The sequence below is a fragment of the Lithobates pipiens genome, unplaced genomic scaffold, assembly GCF_037356315.1.
Source record: "Lithobates pipiens isolate NorthernLeopardFrog02 unplaced genomic scaffold, aLitPip1_a1.2 Scaffold_13, whole genome shotgun sequence".
Lineage (NCBI taxonomy): Eukaryota > Metazoa > Chordata > Amphibia > Anura > Ranidae > Lithobates > Lithobates pipiens.
The window spans coordinates 524,599,649-524,623,885 of NW_027507718.1; the positions used below are offsets into that span (position 1 = coordinate 524,599,649).

Below are 24,237 nucleotides of genomic sequence, written 5' to 3' on the forward strand. Positions count from 1 at the left end.
CTGCCCATTGATTTCAATGGGAAGGAGCTGTATACACACCGCTCCTTCACTGCTCCAAAGATGCTGCTTGCAGGACCTTTTTTAGCGTCCTGCCAGCGCACCGCTCCAGTGTAAAAGCCTTCGGGGCTTCCACATTGGAGAGACAGGGGCGGCTCTTTCAGGGTGCTTTGCAGGCACTATTTTTAGCGCTGTAGCGCCTGCAAAGCACCCCAGTGTGAAAGGGGTCTTAGACTTAGAAACGTCATCACTGGAATGATGTCCTTCACTCCCCCATGGGGACTACTAAATGACAGGTACTCTTCATTACCAGCACTGAAAGTGTTACCTCTGATGTGTCTCCAGCGGCCTGGATCTGTTTCTGCTTCTCCTCGATCTTCTGCCGCAGTGTGTTCAGTACCAGTTCCACCACTCCCGGCGAGCACTGTACCACCTTCCGGATCACATCGTCTGGGACTGAGAAGTTCAGTTTACTCAGAACTTTCCTAATAAGAAAATACAGAAGAGTAATGGACGGCTGTGATTCTAAAACACCCACATTGACACCTCATACTGAACCCGACACTCAGCCCTGGTTCCTTCTATGTCCTGGACACTCAAACAATGGGATCCCCCAACATAATGTTCAGCTCTGTTCCTGTAAACCTGGGAGCTTTAGGCTTCCCCCACTTTGTGTATTCCAGATTCTCCTGTTACATTCTCCATAATATTAAATAAATAGGAAGTCCTAATGGATAATGAGCACAGCATGGTGGGAACCCCTCATAATGGGCACAGCGGGTGTACAGACCTGGGAATTCAGCACAGGGATGGTGGGAACCCCTCATAATGGGCACAGCGTGTGTACAGACCCGGGAACTCAGCACAGGGATGGTGGGAACCCCTCATAATGGGCACAGCGTGTGTACAGACCCGGGAACTCAGCACAGGGATGGTGGGAACCCCTCATAATGGGCACAGCATGTGTACAGACCCGGGAACTCAGCACAGCATGGTGGGAACCCCTCATAATGGGCACAGCAGGTGTACAGACCTGGGAATTCAGCACAGGGATGGTGGGAACCCCTCATAATGGGCACAGCGTGTGTACAGACCCGGGAACTCAGCACAGGGATGGTGGGAACCCCTCATAATGGGCACAGCGTGTGTACAGACCCGGGAACTCAGCACAGGGATGGTGGGAACCCCTCATAATGGGCACAGCATGTGTACAGACCCGGGAACTCAGCACATGGATGGTGGGAACCCCTCATAATGGGCACAGCAGGTGTACAGACCCGGGAACTCAGCACAGGGATGGTGGGAATCCCTCAAAATGGGCACATCAGGTGTACAGACCCAGGAACTCAGCACAGGGATGGTGGGAACCCCTCAAAATGGGCACAGCGGGTGTACAGACTCTGGAACTCAGCACAGGGATGGTGGGAACCCCTCAAAATGGGCACAGCGGGTGTACAGACTCTGGAACTCAGCACAGGGATGGTGGAAACCCCTCATAATGGGCACTGCAGGTGTACAGACCTGGGAACTTAGCACAGGGATGGTGGGAACCCCTCATAATGGGCATAACAGGTGTACAGATTCGGGAACTCAGCACAGGGATGGTGGAAACCCCTCATAATGGGCACAGCAGGTGTACAGACCTGGGAACTCAGCACAGGGATGGTGGGAACCCCTAATAATGGGCACAGCTGGAGTACAGACCCGGGAACTCAGCACAGGGATGGTGCAGAACCCCTCATAATGGGCACAGCAGGTGTACAGGCCTGGGAACTCAGCACAGGGATGGTGGGAACCCCTAATAATGGGCACAGCTGGAGTACAGACCCGGGAACTCAGCACAGGGATGGTGCAGAACCCCTCATAATGGGCACAGCAGGTGTACAGACCTGGGAACTCAGCACAGGGATGGTGGGAACCCCTAATAATGGGCACAGTAGGTGTACAGACCTGGGAACTCAGTGCAGGGATGGTGGGAGCCCCTCATAATGGGCACAGCAGGTGTACAGGCCTGGGAACTCAGCACAGGGATGGTGGGAACCCCTAATAATGGGCACAGCAGGTGTACAGACCTGGGAACTCAGCACAGGGATGGTGTAGAACCCCTCAAAATGGGCACAGCAGGTGTACAGGCCTGGGGACCCAGCACAGGGATGGTGCGGAACCCCTCATAATGGGCACTCAGTACAGAGTTCTTACCAATAGAGTCCCTGAGAGAGGTATGAGTTTCCTAGTGTCACTTCAGGTTGCTGCTGGGTGGGTTGTGGACAGCTTCTATTTGTGGAATCATAACATTAGCTTGTGATGTTAACACTATCAATTACATTGTTCTCTAAAGACCACAGAACCACACCCCTCTGTGTGATGAACAATAGGAGAAGGGCAGGATTCTGCAGTTCTGTCTTGTTTCTGTTGTCCTGCTACGTAAGGGTGAGCAAGTGTTATCCATGTCTTTATGGACATTGCTTTGTGCACTGGTCCAAATCATTTGATGGAAGGAGAATTATGGTTGGGGGGGGGGGGGGGGTTGTTTTTCAGGGGTTAGTCCCTTAGTTCCAGTGAAGGGAACTCTTAAGGCGTCAACATACCAAGACTTTTGGACAATTTCATGCTCCCAACTTTGTGGGAACAGTTTGGGGACGGCCCCTTCCTGTTCCAACATGACTGCGCACCAGTGCACAAAGCAAGGTCCATAAAGACATGGATGGACAAGTTTTGGGTGGAGGAACTTGACTGGCCGGCACAGAGTCCTGACCTTAACCCAATAGAACACCTTTGGGGTGAATTAGAGCGGAGACTGCAAGCCAGGCCTTCTCGTCCAACATCAATGCCTGGCCTCACAAATGCACTTCTGGAAGAATGGTCAAACACTCCCATAGACACACTCCTAAACCTTGTGGACAACCTTCCCGGAAGAGTTGAAGCTGTTATAGCTGCGAAGGGTGGGCCAACTCTATATTGAACCCTACGGACTAAGACTGGAATGCAATTAAAGTTTATGTGCGTGTGGTTGTCCCAATACTTTTGACAATGTAGTGTATGTGTTACACAGTTGGCACAATAATTTATAATAGTCAGTAGTCAAAGAAGTGCTCAAACCTCATGTCATCAATGGTGGTACTCCAATGGGTGGTATCTGCTGGCTGGTGAGGCGCACCCATTGGAGTACCACCATTGATAATATGAGGTTTGAGCCCTTCTTTGACTCCAACGCAATCATTCATATTACTTAATTATAAATTCTCGTGCCAACTGTGTAACACATACACTACATTGTCAAAAGTATTGGGACACCTACACGCACATAAACTTTCATGGCATCCCAGTCTTAGTCTGGCTACTAGAAGGGTGAAGAGGAAATTGCCCCTTTTGGGGTCAGCTAGGGAGGAGAGTCACTTACCGGTTGAGGGTGGTCCAGTTGCTGAGCTTCTGTTGTTTGGAGTTGGCTGGGACATAGTTGTGCATCTCTACCAGTTTAGGAAAATGGAATTTCACCATTTCAGCGGTCAGCACTGGACAGAGAAACACAAGATATACCATAATGTGTGCAAACACTGCGATGTGTTCTAGAAGGTCTTTCCTATTCCTATTCAAGGAGGGATAGTCTTTATACTGTTCTTAGATACACAGGGGAGTATTCTTCCCAAAAAACACAATCTTATCAAGAATGTTCCTGTTAGGTTGATGACCGTCTATCTCTGGGGGCGGACTGACCATTGGGGCACTCGGGCACTGCCCGAGGCCCCCATGCCACTAGGGGACCCCATCAGGGTTGCCAGCCTCAATAAAACCAGGGACAGTATGTGTCTGTGTGTGTGTGTATACTGTGTGGCCCCATAATCTCCTATTGCCCGGGGGGCCCCATAATCTCCTATTGCCCGGGGCTCCCATGAGTTGTCTGTCCGCCCCTGGTCTATCTGATAATCACACTGTTATAAACAATGAGCGTAAGAAAAAAAAACCCTGATCACCACCCTCCCAGTGAACAATGAACTACTCTGATGACGGGATGTAAAAAATAAATAAAAATAAAAATACAAATAAAAAAAGCAAGCAATGTTAAAAATAAAATAAAAAATAAAATAAAAATAAATCACTAAAAAATTATTTACTTTTTTTTTTTTACATATTTTTTTTCCAATCACAGCCCCACCAGTTATACAATGACCCTGTACTGCACTGGTGACGGTATGTATGTAAAACAAAAAAACAATTGTAAAATAAAAAATAATAATAATTGAATATCTTAATTTTCCCAAAAAATTTCAGATTTCAGATTTTCAGATATATATCCCAGAGTTTGTGGACTCTATAAAACTTTCCTACGGACTAAATAATATTCACCGATTTGGGTTATTTTCACCAAAGATATGTAGCAGAACATATTTTGGCCTAAATTTATGAAGAAAGATTATTTATTTGCAAAATTTTATAACAGAAACTAAGAAAAACTTGTTTTTATTTTTTGAATTTTCGGTCTTTTTTTCACTCATATAGCAAAAAAAATAAAAAATTATTAAAAAAAAAGTGGTGATCAAATACCACCAAAAGAAAGCTCTATGTATGTGAAAAATATGATATAAATGTCATCTTTGTACAGTGTTGCATAACCGTGCAATTGCCAGTTAAAATAGTTCGGGCACAAAAATGCCCTGGTCATGAAGGGGTTAAAACTTCCCAGAAGTCAAGTGATTAATGGCGATACAATCAGATTGTAAAATGTATAGCGAGCTTATTATTCATCTTATTGCTCTCAGTGATAATCATTGTACACCACAATGGTTAAATACAAGTGTATTTCAGCTATGATTACACAATACAGCAAGAAACATTGTAACCTAATCACCAATAAACATTGGAATGTAGTCAGCAATAAACACTGTAACTCAATCCACTAGAGCATACATTGTCAGATAATTTAACCCTTCCCTACTCTACTAGAAGTGTGTTATGCCTCTGTACTGTCTCCCCCCTGCAGTACATTGTTCTGCCATTAGATGTCCTAACTCTACCACGAGATGTCCTCACTCTACCACGAGATGTCCTCACTCTACCACGAGATGTCCTCACTCTACCACCAGATGTCCTCACTCTACCACTAGATGTCCTCACTCTACCACTAGATGTCCTCACTCTACAACTAGAAGTCCTCACTCTACAACTAGAAGTCCTCACTCTACCACTAGATGTCCTCACTCTACAACTAGAAGTCCTCACTCTACAACTAGAAGTCCTCACTCTACAACTAGAAGTCCTCACTCTACCACTAGATGTCCTCAGTCTACCACTAGATGTCCTCAGTCTACCACTAGAAGTCCTCAGTCTACCACTAGATGTTCTCAGTCTACCACTAGATGTTCTCACTCTACCACTAGATGTCCTCACTCTACTACTAGATGTCCTCCCTCTACCCTAGATGTCCTCCCTCTACCCTAGATGTCCTCACTCTACAACTAGAACTCCTCACTCTACCACTAGATGTCCTCACTCTACCACTAGATGTCCTCACTCTACCACTAGATGTCCTCACTCTACTACTAGATGTCCTCCCTCTACCCTAGATGTCCTCACTCTACAACTAGAAGTCCTCACTCTACAACTAGAAGTCCTCACTCTACCACTAGATGTCCTCACTCTACCACTAGATGTCCTCACTCTACCACTAGATGTCCTCACTCTACCACTAGAAGTCCTCAGTCTACCACTAGAAGTCCTCACTCTACCACTAGATTTCCTCAGTCTACCACTAGATGTCCTCAGACTACCTTTAGAAGTCCTCAGTCTACCACTAGATGTCCTCAGACTACCTTTAGAAGTCCCTGTTGAAGAGATTTTTCATCATAGACACAAAAAAAATGGCCCCTAGATCTAGAAGCGGAATTGGGGGCCCCAGACCTTATTAAATAATTTTTTGCCTCCGACCTCAAATCGATTATCACTTGGTCTTCTCGAAGAGCAACCAGCATCTGGTCGGAGATTGAAATGAGTATCACTAGGCCAGTACACCCCTGCTCTATGATTTGGACAAACTTAGAGACCTCTATGACTCAACTCCGAAGCCTTTGCTTGCACCCAATGTTATTCAATCTTTCCATCTGGAAGAAGTGCTTGCGCCAATTTTCCCTCTCTTCTACCTGTCCGCCCCTATTAAATGTATTATTCAACCCAGATGTCCCAGACAGCCTTTCATATATTCAAATGCTCCAATGGACGCAAGCAGGAATTTTCGAGCTCAGAAACCTTGTGCACCCACTCACCCACACACTTTTACCTAAATATCAGATCCCTAAGCATTTATTTTACTCTTATCTCCAATTCAAACATTATTTTTCCACTAAATCCCCTACTTTGACCCTAGATCAGGGGTCTCAAACTCAATTTACCTGGGGGCCGCTGGAGGTAGATTCTGGGTAAGGCTGGGCCGCATCAAGTTTTCCACAAAAACCTTTAGGGTGGGCACGCACCTGTCTGGTTTATAAAAATAGCACTCCTCCACTCTGCTGTGCCCCCCTGTATATTTCTTGCCCTGTATGCTAATACTGAGCATCAAGGAGGAAGAGACGCCGGATTTTCTCAATGGGCGTCTCCTTCTCCATGTGCCTCAATCCAATCACAGTGAGAGTCACAGCCAGGAAGAAAAAAACTCCTTGTCTGTGACACTCTTTGATGTGATTGGATCACAACACAGCCAGGGAGAAGGAGACGCCCATTGAGAAACCCCTGCGTCTCCTCCTCCCATGCAGGGCCTCCAATGGCAGAACGTCCTGTCGCCTGAACGGGAAAGAGAAGAAAAAAAGTGAGGCGTGGAGAGCGTGACTGACAGGCTGGTACTTGCCTCTCCGTGTCCCTTCCATCGAAGAAGATGAAGTCGCCGCTCTGAACGCACTTGGTGCAGGTCAGCGTCCGGCGGTGTTACACAGCGGGCAGCGCTCCACCGCCACTTACTCCCCCTGGTGAGACGCCGAGGTACTGTACTTGGCGGTGGAGCGCTGCCCGCTGTGTAACATCGCCGGAGGCTGACCTGCACCAAGTGCGTTCAGAGCGGCGACTTCATCTTCTTCAAGTACCGGAGGGAAGGTGGCTAAGTGCTTTTCCAGGCGGGGGGCCGCAAAATATTGTCCCGCGGGCCGCAGTTGGCCCGCGGGCCGCGAGTTTGAGACCCCTGCCCTAGATAAACCTAACTCATTTGAACTATTATGTTCTCAAGGCCCATACCAAGCCCATCTTATTTCAGATATCTATAGATACCTGAATGAAGCTTCTTCACTCACCGACTCATTTCACTTCTACATGCAGAAATGGTCCCAGATTATTAGGCGACCTATCCAACTCCCCCAGTGGCAGAAGATCTGGGAGACCACTTCCAAGTCTTCAAGGTGTGTGGAGCAGAGGGAGACGACCTATAAGATACTACTTGTTTGGTATAGGACCCCGGAGATCTTACATAGATACGACCCCAAAGCTCCCCGGGTGTGCTGGAGGTGTCTGGGTGACGTTGGCTCCCATTTCCGCATTTTCTGGGACTGTCCCATGATTCAGCCTTTTTGGTTCTCCATCCAAACCCACCTACAAGAGCTCTTTGAAACTACTCTCCCTCTGGACCCGATCCAATATCTTTTGGGCTTGCTGTTCCCTGGTATCTCCAGACATACCCAAAAGTTAGCCCGCCTTTGTTCTCCTGGCAGCAAAGGGGGCGATACCTCTGAGATGGTTGTCCCCCTCCCCACCCACCCTTGCACAGGTTCTGCAACTAATGGAACACATGACTGCGACAGTCCATGATACACTCCCTCAATCTTCCAAGATTTGGGACTTGTGGGATCAGTGGAAGCTTAACCCGGGTACCAATTCACTATCCCTCCAGTAGTGCAGAACACTTTTAAGCATAATTGCTAAATTTAACCACTTGACCACTGGGCACTTAAACCCCCTTCCTAACCAGACCAATTTTCAGCTTTTGGTGCTCTCACACTTTGAATGACAATTACTCAGTCATGCAAAGCTGTACCCAAATGAATTTTTGTCCTTTTTTTCACACAAATAGAGATTTCTTTTGGTGGTCTTTAATCACCGCTGGGTTTTTTATTTTTTGCGCTATTAATCAAAAAACACTGAAAATTCGGTAAAAGAACAAAAAATTCTTTGTTTCTTTTAAAAGTTATTGCAGAGTATTTGCAGAGTATTGGTGAGTATTGGCGAGTATTGGCGAGTATTGCAGTGTTGCAGAGTATTGGCAGAGTATTGGCGAGTATTGGCAGAGTATTGCAGTGTTGCAGAGTATTGGCAGAGTATTGGCGAGTATTGGCAGAGTATTGGTGAGTATTGGCAGATTATTTCAGAGTATTGCAGTGTTGCAGAGTATTGGCGAGTATTGGCAGATTATTTCAGAGTATTGCAGTGTTGCAGAGTATTGGCGAGTATTGGCAGATTATTTCAGAGTATTGCAGTGTTGCAGAGTATTGGCGAGTATTGGCAGAATATTTCAGAGTATTGCAGTGTTGCAGAGTATTGGCAGAGTATTGGCAGAGTATTGGCAGAGTATTGCAGAGTATTGCAGTGTTGCAGAGTATTGGCGAGTATTGGCGAGTATTGGCAGAGTATTGGCAGAGTATTGGCAGATTATTGCAGAGTATTGCAGTGTTGCAGAGTATTGGCAGAGTATTGGCAGATTATTGCAGAGTATTGCAGTGTTGCAGAGTATTGGCAGAGTATTGGCAGAGTATTGGCAGATTATTGCAGAGTATTGCAGTGTTGCAGAGTATTGGCGAGTATTGGCAGAGTATTGCAGAGTATTGCAGTGTTGCAGAGTATTGGCAGAGTATTGGCAGAGTATTGGCAGAGTATTGGCAGATTATTGCAGTGTTTCAGAGTATTGGCAGAGTATTGGCAGAGTATTGCAGTATTGGCAGATTATTGCAGAGTATTGCAGTATTGCAGAGTATTGGCGAGTATTGGCAGATTATTGCAGAGTATTGTAGTGTTGCAGACTATTGGCAGAGTATTGGCAGATTATTGTAGTGTTGCAGAGTATTGGCGAGTATTGGCAGAGTACTGGCAAGTATTGGCAGAGTATTGGCAGATTATTGCAGAGTATTGCACAGTGTTGCAGAGTGTTGGCAGAGTATTGCAGTGTTGCAGAGTATTGGCAGAGTATTGGCAGAGAATTAGCAGAGTATTGCACAGTGTTGCAGAGTATTGGCAGAGTATTGGCAGATTATTGCAGAGTATTGGCAGAGTATTGGCAGAGTATTGCACAGTGTTGCAGAGTATTGGCAAAGTATTGCACAGTGTTGCAGAGTATTGGCAAAGTATTGCACAGTGTTGCAGAGTATTGGCAGAGTATTGGCAAGTATTGGCAGAGTATTGGCAGATTATTGCAGTGTTGCAGAGTATTGTCAGAGGATTGGCAGAGTATTGCACAGTGTTGCAGAGTATTGGCAGAGAATTGGCAGAGTATTGCACAGCGTTGCAGAGTATTGGCAAGTATTGGCAGAGTATTGCAGTGTTGCAGAGTATTGGCAAAGTATTGGCAAGTATTGGCAGATTATTGCAGAGTATTGCACAGTGTTGCAGAGTATTGCAGTGTTGCAGAGTATTGGCAGAGGATTGGCAGAGTATTGCACAGTGTTGCAGAGTATTGGCAGAGTATTGCACAGTGTTGCAGAGTACTGGCAGAGAATTGGCAGAGTATTGCACAGTATGGGCAGAGTACTGAAGATTATTGGCACTGAGCAGCGCTGTGGGCACTACACATCCAGCCAACAGCACTGCTGCCATCTCTCCCCTCCCACTGTACCGATTGGTACAGAGAGGGGAGGGAGGAACCGGTGTCATTGATGGAGAGATCACACGGTTAACGGCTGCTGTTGGCGGCCCTTTACAGTGATCCACGATGCGCCGGATTCCGGTCACGGATAGGACATCCACCCAGAATAAGCCGACCGCGCTGTAGCCGTCTTTCAGCTATGGCCTGGTCGGCATGTGGTTAATGTTTCTTTAGTCCTGTCAACTTGTTCTTTTTGCGATTTCGTCGTGCTCCCTCCCTTTCTTCCCACTCTCCCCCCTCCTGGGGCATCCTGGTTCCTCAGTTTGGGCGCCCTGGGACCCCACTGACACTGGATCCAGAGAACAACAATTCCTTTTACGTGAAATATTGTTTCTGTTTATGCCCCATGTTCCCTGGGTCCCCTCCCCCCTTTCCACCTTCCCTGGCCTATACAGATGAACTATTTTGCTCTTGTGAATTTTGCAGCATTGTAGCGATATATTTATGGTTTTAACATCTGTTATTTTGCCTTTTCAATTAACATTCTTATAAGCTGTGCTACATGTTTTTATCTTTTTTCTTGGACTATTTAATAAAAAACACATTAAAAAAAAGACCAATTAGTCCATTGAATCTGCTTTTTTTTTTTTGTTATTTTTGTTATTTTTTTTTTTTTTAATAAAAACATGAGCGAGGCTCCAACACTCCCTCTATCTGGTCAAAACTAAAAAAACTAAATTTTTTCTGCAATAACATACAAGAATCAGAAATGGAAACATAGAATTGTGACAGCACATTTAAAAAAAAGTTTTTGCACACAGCGGGCAATTGGAAACCCTGCCAGGTTTCTACTGCTATCAGAGACTCTATTACTGACATTTCCTCTCACTTCCTGTCCTGCTGCCATCAGTGTCACCAAACAGGAAGTGAGGGGAAATCTGCAAGAGCGGCCCGGGCAGAAATAAAGATCTGACAGGGGGAGTGGTGCATCCAAACTGGAAATTCAGGATGCACTTGGCCAAAAAAACAAAATGACAGTTTTTATTTAAAAATGACAATTAATCAATGTGGCTGGCATTTTTTCAAGTCAATAGGACACGATTTTGTATTGCAGTCACTTAGTTGGCATTTTTGCATTTAAGTCAATGGGACGGGATTTTAAATTGTAGTCACTAGGGGGCTTTTTTTGCATTGAAGTCAATGAGACATGATTTTGCATTAAAGTCTTTCGGGGGCCTTTTTGCATTGGAGGTAATGGGATGCGATTTTGCATTGAAGTCAATGGGAAGCGATTTGCATTGAAGCCATTAGGGGTGTTTTTGCAGTGAGGTTAATGGGACGCGATATTAAATTGAAGTCACTAGGGGGCGTTTTTGCATTGATGTCAATGAGATACAATTTTGCAATAAAGTGAATGAGAAGCAATTTTGCATTGAAGTCATTAGGGGGCGTTTTTGCATTGAAGTCACTAGGGGGGCATTTTTGCATTGAAGTCAATGGGACGCAATTTTGCATTGAAGTCTTTGGGGGGCGTTTTTGCATTGGAGCTAAAGGGATGCGATTTTGCAATAAATTCAATGAGAAGTGATTTTGCATTGACATCACTAGGGGGCGTTTTTGCATTGAAGTCAATGGAACGCTATTTTGCATTGAAGTCAATGGGACACAATTTTGCATTGAAGTCTTTGGGAGGCGTTTTTGCATTGAAGTCAATGGGAAGAGATTTTGCATTGAAGTCACTAGGGGGGCGATTTTGCATTGAAGTCAATGAGAAGTGATTCTGTATTGAAGTCAATGGGATGCGATTTTGCATTAAAGTCACTAGGGGAGCGTTTTAGTATTGAAGTCAATGAGACGCAAATTTGCAATAAAGTCAATGAGAAGCGATTTTGCATTGAAGTCAATGAGACGCAATTTTGCATTGAAGTCAATGAGACGCAATTTTGCATTGAAGTCTTTGGGGGTCGTTTTTTGCATTGAAGTCAATGAGACTCGATTTTGCATTGAAATCAACAAGAAGAGATGTTGCATTGAAGTCACTAGGGGGGTGATTTTGCATTGAAGTCAATGAGAAGTGATTTTGCATTGAAGTCAATGGGATGTGATTTTGCATTGAAGTCACTAGGGCGCGTTTTTGCATTGAATTTAATGAGACACAATTTTGCATTGAAGTCAATGAGACACAATTTTGCATTGAAGTCTTTGGGGGGGGTCGTTTTTGCATTGGAGGTAATGGGATGCGATTTTGCATTGAAGTCAATGGGAATCGATTTGCATTGAAGCCATTAAGGGTGTTTTTGCATTGAAGTCAACGAGAAGCCATTTTGCATTGAAGTCACTAGGGGCATTTTTGCATTGAAGTCAATGGGACGCGATTTTGCATTGAAGCCACTAGGGGGCATTTTTGCATTGAAGTCAATGGGACGCAATTTTTCATTTAAGCCACAAGGGGGCGTTTTTGCATTGATGTCAATGGGAATCGATTTGCATTGAAGCCATTAAGGGTGTTTTTGCATTGAAGTCACTAGGGGGCATTTTTGCATTGAAGTCAATGGGACGCTATTTTGCATTGAAGCCACTAGGGGGCTATTTTGCATTGAATTTAATGAGACGCAATTTTGCATTGAAGTCTTTGGGGTGTTTTTGCATTGGAGGTAATGGGATGTGATTTTGCATTGAAGTCAATGGGAACCGATTTGCATTGAAGCCATTAAGGATGTTTTTGCATTGACAGTCAATGAGAAGCCTTTTTGCATTGAAGTCAGTGGGACGCGATTTTGCATTGAAGCCACTAGGGGGCATATTTGCATTGAAGTCAATGGGACGCAATTTTGCATTGAAGTCAGTAGGGGGCCTTTTTGCATTGATGTCAATGGGACGCAATTTTGCATTGAAGTCACTAGGGGGCGTTTTTGCATTGATGTCAATGGGACATGATTTTGCAATGAAGTTACTAGGGGGCGTTTTTGCATTGAAGTCAATGAGATGCAATTTTGCATTGAAGTCAATGAGACACAATTTTGCATTGAAATCAATGAGAAGCGATATCATTGAAGTCACTAGGGGGCGTTTTTGCATTGAAGTTAATGGGATGTGATTTTGCCATTATGGGCACTTTTTTTCCCCCTATCGGCAAAACGCCTATAACCCTATTTTCGGTCGATAATTTTCGGCAGCCTATTTATTCATGCATCCCTAAACTGAGGTTCTAGCCCCTATTTAGCTAAAAAAAAAAAAAAGCAGTTTTATTTCTATCGGCTGTTGCTGTTGGGGAGTTCCCCTCACTTCCTGTCTGGTACAACATTGTCAGCAGGACAGGAAGTGAGGGCAAATCTCTCTAAGGGCCGGTTCACACTGCGGGCGATGCGAGGCGACACCGACTTGCCTCGCCGCGACCTGCCGCGACCTCAGCGGCGATTTGCAAATGACTTCTGTATAGAAGTCAATGCAAGTCGCCCCGAGGTCGCCCAAAAGTAGTACAGGAACCTTTTTTCTGAGTCGGAGCGACTCGAGTCGCTCCTCTCAGAACGGTTCCATTGTACAGAACGGGGGCTACTTGTCAGATCGCGGCGAGGCAAGTCGTGTCGCCTCGCATCGCCCGCAGTGTGAACCGGCCCTAAGTCTAACGGAACCCGAGATAGCAGTGAAAACATGACAGGGGTTCCTACCCCCTTCCCATTGTATCCAAACTAAGAAAACAATGTTTTTTTTTTTTGTTATTTTGTTTTTAGCAGAGCCCCTAGAGAATAAAATGGAGATCATTGCAATATCTCACACTGTATTTGGGCAGTGGTCTTACAAACGCATTTTTTTTATTTTTTTTAAAGAAATAATTTTTTTTTTTTATTTAAAATAAGAAAACAGTAAAGTTAGCCCAATTTTTGTTGTAAAATGTGAAAGATAATGTTACGCCAAGTAAAATGATATCGAACATTTCACGCTTTAAAATTGCGCACGCTCGTGGAATGGCGACAAACTACGGTACGTAAAAATCTCCATAGGCGACATTTTAAATATCTTGGCCCGCTTCTTAGCAACCAGCTATATACAGTGTTTTTAAATCAGAACCCTCCCCCCACAAAGTGCTTAATAAAAATGCATCAAAAACGCAACACTTGCATTTTTGGTGCGACTCCATTGAAGTCTATTATACCCAAAACGCAATCTTCTGCGGGAAAAAAAGCCCCTAAACCCTTTTCAAAACGCACAGATGCTACATTCATAGAAAACCGTGTTAAATGAACTGTAGTGCGTTTCTGCAAAACGCACCAAAAAGCGAATTAGCTGTGAACGGAGGGCACAACCTCATCTTTTTATATATTCCCCCCAAAAATGGGTATTATTCTGCGACTGTGTGCAATAAAATTACCTTTTATTGTACTTTTTTTTTTTTTGCTGGAATTCTGTGTTTCCTAAACCATTGTGCTAATATCGTGTGACATAAAACATTGGAAGCACCGCTATTTTATTCTCCAGGGTCTCTGCTTTCAGAAAATATATCATGTTTTGGGGGTTTTATGCAATCTTCAGACCTAAAAAAAAAATGGAAAAAAGGGCTCTAGAAAGGGTTAAGGGTGTCAGACCTCCATCGCTGAAGTCGCGGGCGATGTTCCTCTTGGGTCGGGAGAGCGGGATCTTGTCCACCCAGGAATAAAGTTCATGCAAGTTGTGCTCGTCAAACTCCTCGGCCATCCTTCCTCCTTCATACACCTGAGTCCTCGTCCTCTCTGGCTCCCAGCTGACATTGTTGTGCCTGTGGTCACCGTGGCGACAGACGTGGCTCAGAGGGCACCTGGGAGATGTAGGCCTCAGGCTTTTTCTGTTGTCATCAACAAACTTTATTAGCATGTCACAGTTCACTGAAAGGCTTCTCTTAACTGTCATAACTGCTCTGTTCACACTACTGCCATGCGATTTTGACTCGATTTGCAGACCGTTAGTTGTACCGCCACCATTGTGATCGGTTGCCTGACGCGCAACACACGCACATATTTGCTTGATCGATCAGAAACAATCAATAAAATTCAGCCAGCATCAAAATTGAGTTAAAGTTCACTAAACCAATCAAAATGGAGGGACTGCGTTTTACGATTCCTATTAAAACGGTATTCCGCCCCCTCCAAAAATAAAAAATAAAATCCAGCATCTACACATACTATAGCTGCTGGCTTTTAACAATAGGACACTGACCTGTCCTGGAGTCCAGGGATGTAGGCACTGCAGCTGATGCTTCCATCAGCTGTCCGGGTGCTGCCGCCGCCATTGCCGGTGGGGGTACCCGGTGTTGTGCCATATAGTGTCCGGCCATCATATAGCGTCCGCAGTACGGGGCGGACAAAGCTTCGGAAAATCTCCGAAGTTGAACGGCGCCTGCGCCGTGAGTGGAGGTGGTGGCCCCACCATCCAAGCGGACATAGGGTTGTGAATATTAGAGGGCCCCTCGCGGGCGAGGTTCGCTCGCCACGCTTCGGGCTCGGCCTCGCTGCGCTCGGCTCTTTTATTTTCCTACTCTACGTCCACTTGGATAGTGGGGATGGAACCTGGACTCACGGTGCAGGCGCCGTTCATCCTCGGCAATTTTCGGAATCTGTGTAGCTGTGTACTGCGCATGCGCAGTACACAGCGGACACTATCGGATGGGGGACCTTATATGACAAGACACCGGCATTGTAGCCTTATGGCTCCGCTCCTCTCTCCTACTGGCCCGGAGACAGGGAGAGGAGGAGGGAGTCCTGCAGTGATGTCACCGGCCATGGCCTGGACCCCCGGAAGTGGGAACAGGATACCTGTCCCCCCCCCCAAAAGGTGCCACTTGTGACATCGGAGGCGGAGAGGGGACAAATGTGTGGAAGTTCCACTTTTGGGTGGAACTTCGCTTTAAGATTGATCATTTTATTGGAGGCCATATGGCACATTCTTTAATAAATGATCGATTTCTTTTCCCATCCATAGGAATACTCAATCTATAGTCAACAACTCAATCAATCGATATGTCACCTACAGGGAAGAGGGTTTTGATCCATGGTTTGAGCCCTGGTTCACATTAGTGCGATTTGGCGCTGCACCGATTCCCACAAGTAGTTTCTGTACTACTTCTGGCGATTTCAGGGTGCGATTTCCATTGACATCTGTGCAGAAACCCGCACAGATGTCTCTGAAATTGCCCCTGAAATCGGGACCGACATGCAGGTATGAAATGGTGCGAATTCAGCAGAACTCGCACCATTTCATTCCCGCAGTCATTGTGAACCAGGGGTTCAAAGTTATGATCGTAAGTTATCAATAGCATCTCTGTTGCCACCATACAATCTCATAATCTAAACGATCGAAAAATGATGAATTCATAACCAAAGCATCTCAGTGCTGCTGATTGATACAAAATAATCAATCGTTTTCAGCCCCAACCGATCAACTCTGGTCTAAATCAATTGGAAGGGAAGGTATGCCTATTTAATTGTTGATCACAGCACCTCTGTTTCCACAATTTCATAATCTGATCGATCGAAATATGATTGAATTCATGTTGAAAATAATGTGATTTCTCTTGTCGTGCGATTCTGTGGCCATCAGAAAACACACTAGTGTGAATCGGGCCTAAAAAAAAAAAATTCTGATTTGCAGACTGGTCCAAACTGTCATGGCAGCCTGGCAAACGGCATTTTCAGGAAAGGACAACAACGATGACACCCATATTCCTTAAGTCTCAGAATCCTGACCTCAGCCTGATTTTTGCCTGAATTCACACCTGAAGCGGACCTAAAAACACACAGGATCCTTTTGGAAACATCACCGTTGCCACCCCGGACATATGTGAACCGGCTCCATTGAAAGCCAGTCACACTCACATGTCATGTGAATTGGATTTGGTGAAAATGGGCACCAAAACCATTGACCACCAACTAAAAAGTACTACACTCATCATGGAGGCACCAAAATTAGTGACCACCATTTAGGTGGCATTACACTAACCTAGGGGGGCGTTGGCCACTAACTAAAGGGCACCAAAACCACTAACCATTGTCTAAGGGGGGGGGCACCAAAACCACTCACCAAAAGTGGGCAGAAAAATCAGTGGACCACAAATTAGAAAAGAGTCGCCAAAATAACTTGCGACCATCTAAAAAGGTACACCAAAACCAAAGACCACCAACTAAAAGAGACCACCAAAGCCACTGACCACCATTTAAAAAGGGCAACAAAAAACACTGATTACCAACTGAAAGGGGGCAGAAAAAAAGACAACTGACCACCAGTTAGAAAGTGGGTACTAAAATCACCCACCACTAACCAAAACCACTGACCATCATCTAAAAGGGGCCACCAAAACTACTGACCACCAACTAAAAAAGGGGCACCAAAACCACTGACCACCAACAAAAAGCATCATAAAAAATCACTCACCACCAACTAAAAGGGGCTACCAAAACAACTGGCCACCATCTAACAGGGGCCACCAAGACCACTTACCACCACCAAAAATGAGGCACCAAAACCTCAGACCACCAACAAAAAGGTAGCACCAAAATCACTTACCACCAACTAAAAGAGGCCACAAAAACTACTGACCAACATCTGAAATGGGACATTAAAACCATTGACCACCATCTAAAGGAGGCACCAAAACCACTCATCACCAACAAAAAGGGGCACCAAAATCTACTGGCCACCAGCTAAAAGTGGGAACCAAAACTACCGATCCCCAACAAAAAGGCGGCACCAAAACCACTCACTGTCAACTAAAAGGGTACACCAAAACCACTGGCCACCATCTAAAGGAGGTTGCAAAACCACTGACTACCAACTACTGACAAGGGGGCACCAAAACTACTGACTACTATCTAAATGGATACACCAAAACCACTGAAAACCAACAAAAAGGGAGCACCGAAACCACTGACTACCAACTAAAAGGGGCTACCAAAACAACTGACCGCCATCTAACAGGGGCCACCAAGACCACTGACCACCAACAAAAATGGGGGACCAAAACCACAGAACACTAGCTAAAAAGCAGCACCAAATTCACTGATCACCAACTAAGAGGGGCCACAAAAACTACTGACCAACATCTGAAAGGGGACATCAAAACCACTGACCACCATCTAAAGGAGGCACCAAAACTAACAACCAACGAATGGGGGGCACCAAACTCAACTGGTCGCTAACTAAAGATGGGGACTAAAACTACTGATCGCCATATAAATGGGGACACCAAAACCACCGAATAACAACTAAAAGAGGGCACCAAAATATCACCATCCAAAAGGGGACACCAAGACCACTGAATAACATAAAAGAGGGCACCAAAATCACTCATCACTATTCAAAAGGGGCCACCAAAACCACTGACCATCAACAAAAAGGCAGCACCAAAATCACTCACTGTCAACAAAAAGAGGACACCAAAACCACTGGCCAACATCTAAAGGAGGTTGCAAAACCACTGACTAGTACCAACAACTAATAACAAGGGGCCACAAAACTACCGACTACTATCTAAATGGGGACCTCAAAACCACTGAAAAGTCAACTAAGACCCCTTCCATACTTGTACGACCTGAAAGCTGTGTGACTTTGCCACGACTAGAAACAATGCCTGTGTAGTCTACAGACCTTAAGTCGCATCAAAGTCAGACCAAAGTAATGCAGGGACTACTTTGAAGTCGCACAGATATGAACGGTACTCATTGGAAATCATGAGGTACGACTCGTCATGCGACTTTGCATTCCAAAGTCGCAGGAAAAGTCACGCAAGTGTGAAAGGGGCCTAAAAGAGGTTACCAAAACCACTGACTACCAACTACAACTTGTCATCTTATTGGTTTTTATTTTAGGTCATTTTTCACCAGCATGATTCTAGTTTACACATCGATTGTATACAGAACTTATTTTACCATCTCCATTTCTTGACATTAATAGTCAAAAGATATTGAAAAAAATAAATTCGCCCCGGGTGACAAATACGCACGGAACACCACTTTAGAAGAAAAACTGAGCAAGCCTCCAACACTGTTTGCATTGATGTGGATGAATTTGCGGATTCCCTGGAAGCAGCTGAGGATTTGCCGCCCCCCCCTGGGGCAAGGCTCGGAATAGTTTTACTGCCCAGGGGGGTGAGGGGAGCGCGGTGTATATCTGGTCACTGCATGTCTGAGCCTGTCACCTTCCTATACACAGCTCACAAATCTCTCCACTCAGGCAGTCCATTCCCGTCCGCTGGACACATCGCACAGCTCTTCAATGCTCCGTCCTCCTCTTCACCCCGTAACTGGACCGCTGACCTATTCTGGAGACTATGAGGGATCTTCTGTGTGCCGTCATCTTCATCCTCCTGCAGCAACTCTTCTGGAGCGAGGGTGAGTGACGCCATGAACACCTTACACTGGGTGACCTTGTGTGTGTGTGTGTGTGTTGTGTGTAGCTGCGCACCCATGTGTGCTCCTGCTTCCTCAGCTCTACCTTCCCTATGTAGTGAAGACACCAATGCTAAGTTGTTGTAATGGAAATCCATGAGACATCAAGACGGCCATTGATATCCAATGTTTCCAAAAATGTCAGTTCTTTCAAAAAATTTTAGTTGTTTCCAAAAATGACAGTTATTTCCAAAAATGACAGTCGTCAGTTGTTTCCAAAAATGTTAGTGGTTTCCAAAAATGACAGTCTTCAGTTGTTTCCAAAAATGTTAGTTGTTTCCAAATATGGCAGTCGTTTCCAAATATAAGTTGTTTCCAAAAATGACAGTTATTTCCAAAAATGACAGTTGTCAGTTGTTTACAAAAATGTTAGTTGTTTACAAAAATGTCAGTCATCAGTTGTTTCCAAAAAATGCCAGTTGTTTCCAAATATGGCAGTTTTTTCCAAAAATAACTGTTGTTTCCAAAAATGTCAGTGCTAGTAGTAGTGCTAAAAACTAATGCACCAACCATAGTGAATAAAGTTAAATAAAATAAGCAGCAGCCAACAAAAATGACAGTTGTTTTAAAAAATGTCAGTTGTTTCCAAAAATGTTAGTTGTTTCCAAAAATGCCATTTTTTTCCCCAAAAATGTCAGTGCTAAAAGCAGTGATAAAACTAATGTGCAGACCACAGTGAATAAAGTTAAATAAAATAAGCAGCAGCCAACATAAATGGCAGTTGTTTCCATAAATGGCAGTTGTTTACAAAAATGGCAGTTGCTTCCAAATATGGCAGTTGTTTCCAAAAATAAGTTGTTTCCAAAAATGTTAGTTGTTTCCAAAAATAGCAGTGCTAATAGTAGAGCTAAAACTAATGCACAAACCACCGCGAATAAAGTAAAATAACATAAGCAGCAGCCAAAATAAATGGGGGTTGTTTGCAAAAATGTTAGTTGTTTACAAAAATGTCAGTCATCAGTTGTTTCCAAAAAATGTCAGTTGTTTCCAAATATGGCAGTTTTTTCCAAAAATAACTGTTGTTTCCAAAAATGTCAGTGCTAATAGTAGTGCTAAAAACGAATGCACCAACCATAGTGAATAAAGTTAAATAAAATAAGCAGCAGCCAACAAAAATGACAGTTGTTTTAAAAAATGTCAGTTGTTTCCAAAAATGTTAGTTGCTTCCAAAAATGCAATTTTTTTCCCCAAAAATGTCAGTGCTAAAAGCAGTGATAAAACTAATGTGCAGACCACAGTGAATAAAGTTAAATAAAATAAGCAGCAGCCAACATAAATGGCAGTTGTTTACAAAAATGGCAGTTGCTTCCAAATATGGCAGTTGTTTCCAAAAATAAGTTGTTTCCAAAAATGTTAGTTGTTTCCAAAGATAGCAGTGCTAATAGTAGAGCTAAAACGAATGCAAAAACCACAGTGAATAAAGTAAAATAACATAAGCAGCAGCCAAAATAAATGGGGGTTGTTTGCAAAAATGTAAGTTGTTTCCAAAAAATGTCAGTTGTTTCCAAATATGGCAGTTGTTTTCATAAATGTCAGTTGTTTCCAAATATGGCAGTTGTTTCCAAAAAAATTATTATTTTTTTCCAAAAATTAAATCTTTTTCCAACAATAACAGTTGTTTCCAAAAACTGCAGTGCTAATAGCAGTGCTAAAACTAATGCACAAACCACATTGAAAAAAAGTTAATTAAAATAAGCAGCAGCCAACATGAATGTCAGTTGTTTCCAAAAATGCCAGTTTTTTCCCCAAAATGTTTTTTTTTTCCCCAAAAATAACAGTTGTTTCCAAAAATAGCAGTGCTAAAACTAATGCACAGACAACAGTGAATAAAGTTAAATAAAATAAGCAGCAGCCAACATAAATGGTGGCCGTTTCAAAAAATGTCAGTTGTTTCCAAAAATCTTAGTTGTTTCCAAAAATGTCATTTTTTTCCAAAAATAACAGTTGTTTCCAAAAATGTCAGTGCTAACATGAGTGCTAAAATGAATGCGTAAACCAAAGTGAATAAAGTTAAATAAAATAAGCAACATAAATGGCGGTTATTTCCAAAAATGTTAGTAGTTTCCCAAAATGGCAGTTGTTTCCAAAAATGACAGTTGTTTCCAAAAAATGACAGTTGTTTCCAAAAATGTTAGCAGTGCAATTTTTTAAAACAACTAACGTTTTTGGAAACAACCAGCATTTATGTTGCTTATTTTATTTAACTTTATTCACTTTGGTCTGCGCATTCGTTTTAGCACTGCTATCAGCACCGACATTTTTGGAAACTAATAGCAGAGCTAAAACTAATGCACAGACCTCAGTGAATAAAGTTAAATAAAATAAGCAGCAGCCAACATAAAAAGCGGTCGTTTGCAAAAACAAAAAGTCAGTCACTGACCTAGAACAAGTGTGCAGGGAAGGATTTCTTCCTGTAGGTTTGGTTCATACCTACAGGTGCAACTGAGCATGCGTTTTCAGCGTGTTCGTGCGTCGCGGTTAGGGCAGCCTATTTATATCAGTAGGCTTCCCCATATGTGTGATAAGAGTGTAAAAGAAATCCCTGAGGCTTGGTTCACACCTTTGCCTGTCAGGAACGTGCGCAAAATCGGGCGCTTTCTGGACACACACAGAAACAAGTTGTGCCATTAATTGTTAATGGCAACTCCGCACATCTGCAAAATGCGTGCGTTTTCAAGTGCGCCAAATTGTTTTGTGTTCGGTGAAGCGTGGTTTTGGAAAAGAGTCGGGGACTACTTTTCCAAGTTTCTTGCGTGTAGGGCAGCCCTACACACGCCATGTGGCAACGCACCGAAATGCTGGCTCACAAACCAAGCCTGACTCATTTCCAAAAATGCGACACACCAAACTGCGGCATGGGGGGTGCCATTGACAATGACACCGCCGCAAAATGACAGCCTGCTTCTGGGTGCGTCGGGAGCGCATGGGATTTTGCGCACATTCCTGACATGCGGTAGTGTGAACCAATCATTATTGTGACTCTCCTGATTTTGACAAGCCATTCACACTGTCATGTTGCTGTAACGTACAACACATGCTACATGCATTGGTGCAAAGCAGTGCGATTCATGCCACCCCCGACTCATCTTACTGACTGAGTGCAATGCACCGCTATGTTTGCATGTGAATGCGCGCTTTTAACTCTTTTTTTGAGCATTATTTGCACATTTGTGTGCTTCGTGCATAAGGACGCCCATTCATTTAAAAAAAAAAATTCAAAAGAAAATATGATAAAAAAAAATGTTTTCTTAGCTTCTGTTATAAGATTTAATAAACAAGTAATTATAATCCTTCACTGATGTGTGCTGATAAGGCTGCCCCGATGGGCACTGATAGGCGGCAGTGATGAGTAGACAATATTGAGACGGCACTGATATGTGGCATTGATGGGCACTGATATCCGGCACTGATGGGCACTGATGAGCACGGACGAGGAGACAATATTACATAGTTACATAGTAGGTGAGGTTGAAAAAAGACACAAGTCCATCAAGTCCAACCTATGTGTGTGATTTTATGTCAGTATTACATTGTATATCCCTGTATGTTGCGATCCTTTAGGTGCTTATCTAATATTTTCTTGAAACCATCGATGTCCCCCACTGAGACCACCACCTATGGAAGGGAATTCCACATCCTTGCTGCTCTTACAGTAAAGAACCCTCTACATAGTTTAAGGTTAAACCTCTTTTCTTCTAATTTTAATGAGTGGCCACGAGTCTTGTTAAACTCCCTTTTTCTCCCTATTGTGGGGTCACCAGTACGGTATTTGTGTATTGAAATCATATCCCCTCTCAAGTGTCTCTTCTCCAGACAGAATAAGTTCAGCGCTCGTAACCTTTCCTCATAACTAATATCCTCTAGACACTTTATTAGCTTTGTTACCCTTCTTTGTACTCACTCCATTTCCAGTACATCCTTCCTGAGGACTGGTGCCCAGAAATGGACAGTATACTCCAGGTGCGGCCGGACCAGAGTCTTGTAGAGCGGGAGAATTATCGTTTTATCTCTGGAGTTGATCCCCTTTTTTAATGCCAATATTCTGTTTGCTTTGTTAACAGCAGCTTGGCATTGCATGCCATTGCTGAGCCTATCATCTACTAGGACCCCCAGGTCCTTTTCCATCCTAGATCCCCCCCAGAGGTTCTCCCCCCAGTCTATAGATTGCATTCAGATTTTTGCCACCCAAATGCATTATTTTACATTTTTCTACATTGAACCTCATTTACCATGTAGTTGCTCACCCCATTAATCTGTTCAGATCTTTTTGCAAGGTTTCCACATCCTGCAGAGAAGTTATTGCCCTGCTTAGCTTAGTATCGTCCGCAAATACAGAGATTGAACTGTAGGTACATCCTCCAGGTCGCTCTTTTAAATGTATTACCCAATGGCCTGGATTGGCTAATGCCCTTATTTAATATGCTCTTAAAGCAAACTCATCTCTCCTCCGTACTCTTTGTTCCTAAGATTTTATCCCAATTTATGTCTTCTAGCAAGGTTCTTAGTTTAGGGAAGTCGGCTCTTTTGAAATTCAGTGTCTTTGTATTCTCCTTATATTGAGGCAGCATTGATATGTGGCACGGATGAGGAGACAATAATGAGGCAGCACTGATATGTGGCATTGGTGGGCACTGATAGGTGGCACTGATGGGCAATGATGAGGTGGCACTGATGAGGAGACAATATTGGGGTGGCACTGATATATGGCACTGATGAGCACTGATGAGGAGACAATAATGAGGCGGCACTGATGTGTGGCATTAATGGGCACTGATAGGCAGCACTGATGGGTACTGATAGGTGACACTGATGGGCACTGATAAGCACTGATGAGGAGACACTAATGAGAGGGCACTGATATGTGGCACTGATGGACACTGATAAGCGGCACTGATGGGCACTGATGAGGAGACACAAATGAAGTGGCACAGATATGTGGCACTGATGGACACCGATAGGTGGCACTCATGGGCACTGATAGACGGCAATGATGAGCACTGATGAGGAGGCACTGATATGTGGAATTGATGCACACTGATGGGCGCTGAGAAGAGGCTCTAA

At 44.0% G+C, this 24,237-nt stretch overlaps 2 protein-coding genes across 2 annotated transcripts in view; one reads left to right on the forward strand and one right to left on the reverse strand.

Annotated features, from left to right (window-relative positions):
* Positions 1-14,537, reverse strand: part of SPEF1 (sperm flagellar 1) — a 40,013-nt gene extending 25,476 nt beyond the window's left edge. Inside the window, exons 1-3 of the mRNA XM_077478114.1 lie at positions 14,347-14,537; positions 3,398-3,509; positions 326-482 (exon numbers count right to left, since the gene is read on the reverse strand). Of these exons, the coding sequence (XP_077334240.1) occupies positions 326-482; positions 3,398-3,509; positions 14,347-14,455 (378 nt within the window). The 5' untranslated portion in view covers positions 14,456-14,537. The remainder of the gene's footprint in view (positions 1-325; positions 483-3,397; positions 3,510-14,346) is intronic.
* Positions 14,538-18,903: 4,366 nt separating this feature from the next.
* Positions 18,904-24,237, forward strand: part of ADAM33 (ADAM metallopeptidase domain 33) — a 72,407-nt gene continuing 67,073 nt past the window's right edge. The window contains exon 1 of the mRNA XM_077478115.1: positions 18,904-19,119. Within this exon, the coding sequence (XP_077334241.1) occupies positions 19,059-19,119 (61 nt within the window). The 5' untranslated portion in view covers positions 18,904-19,058. The remainder of the gene's footprint in view (positions 19,120-24,237) is intronic.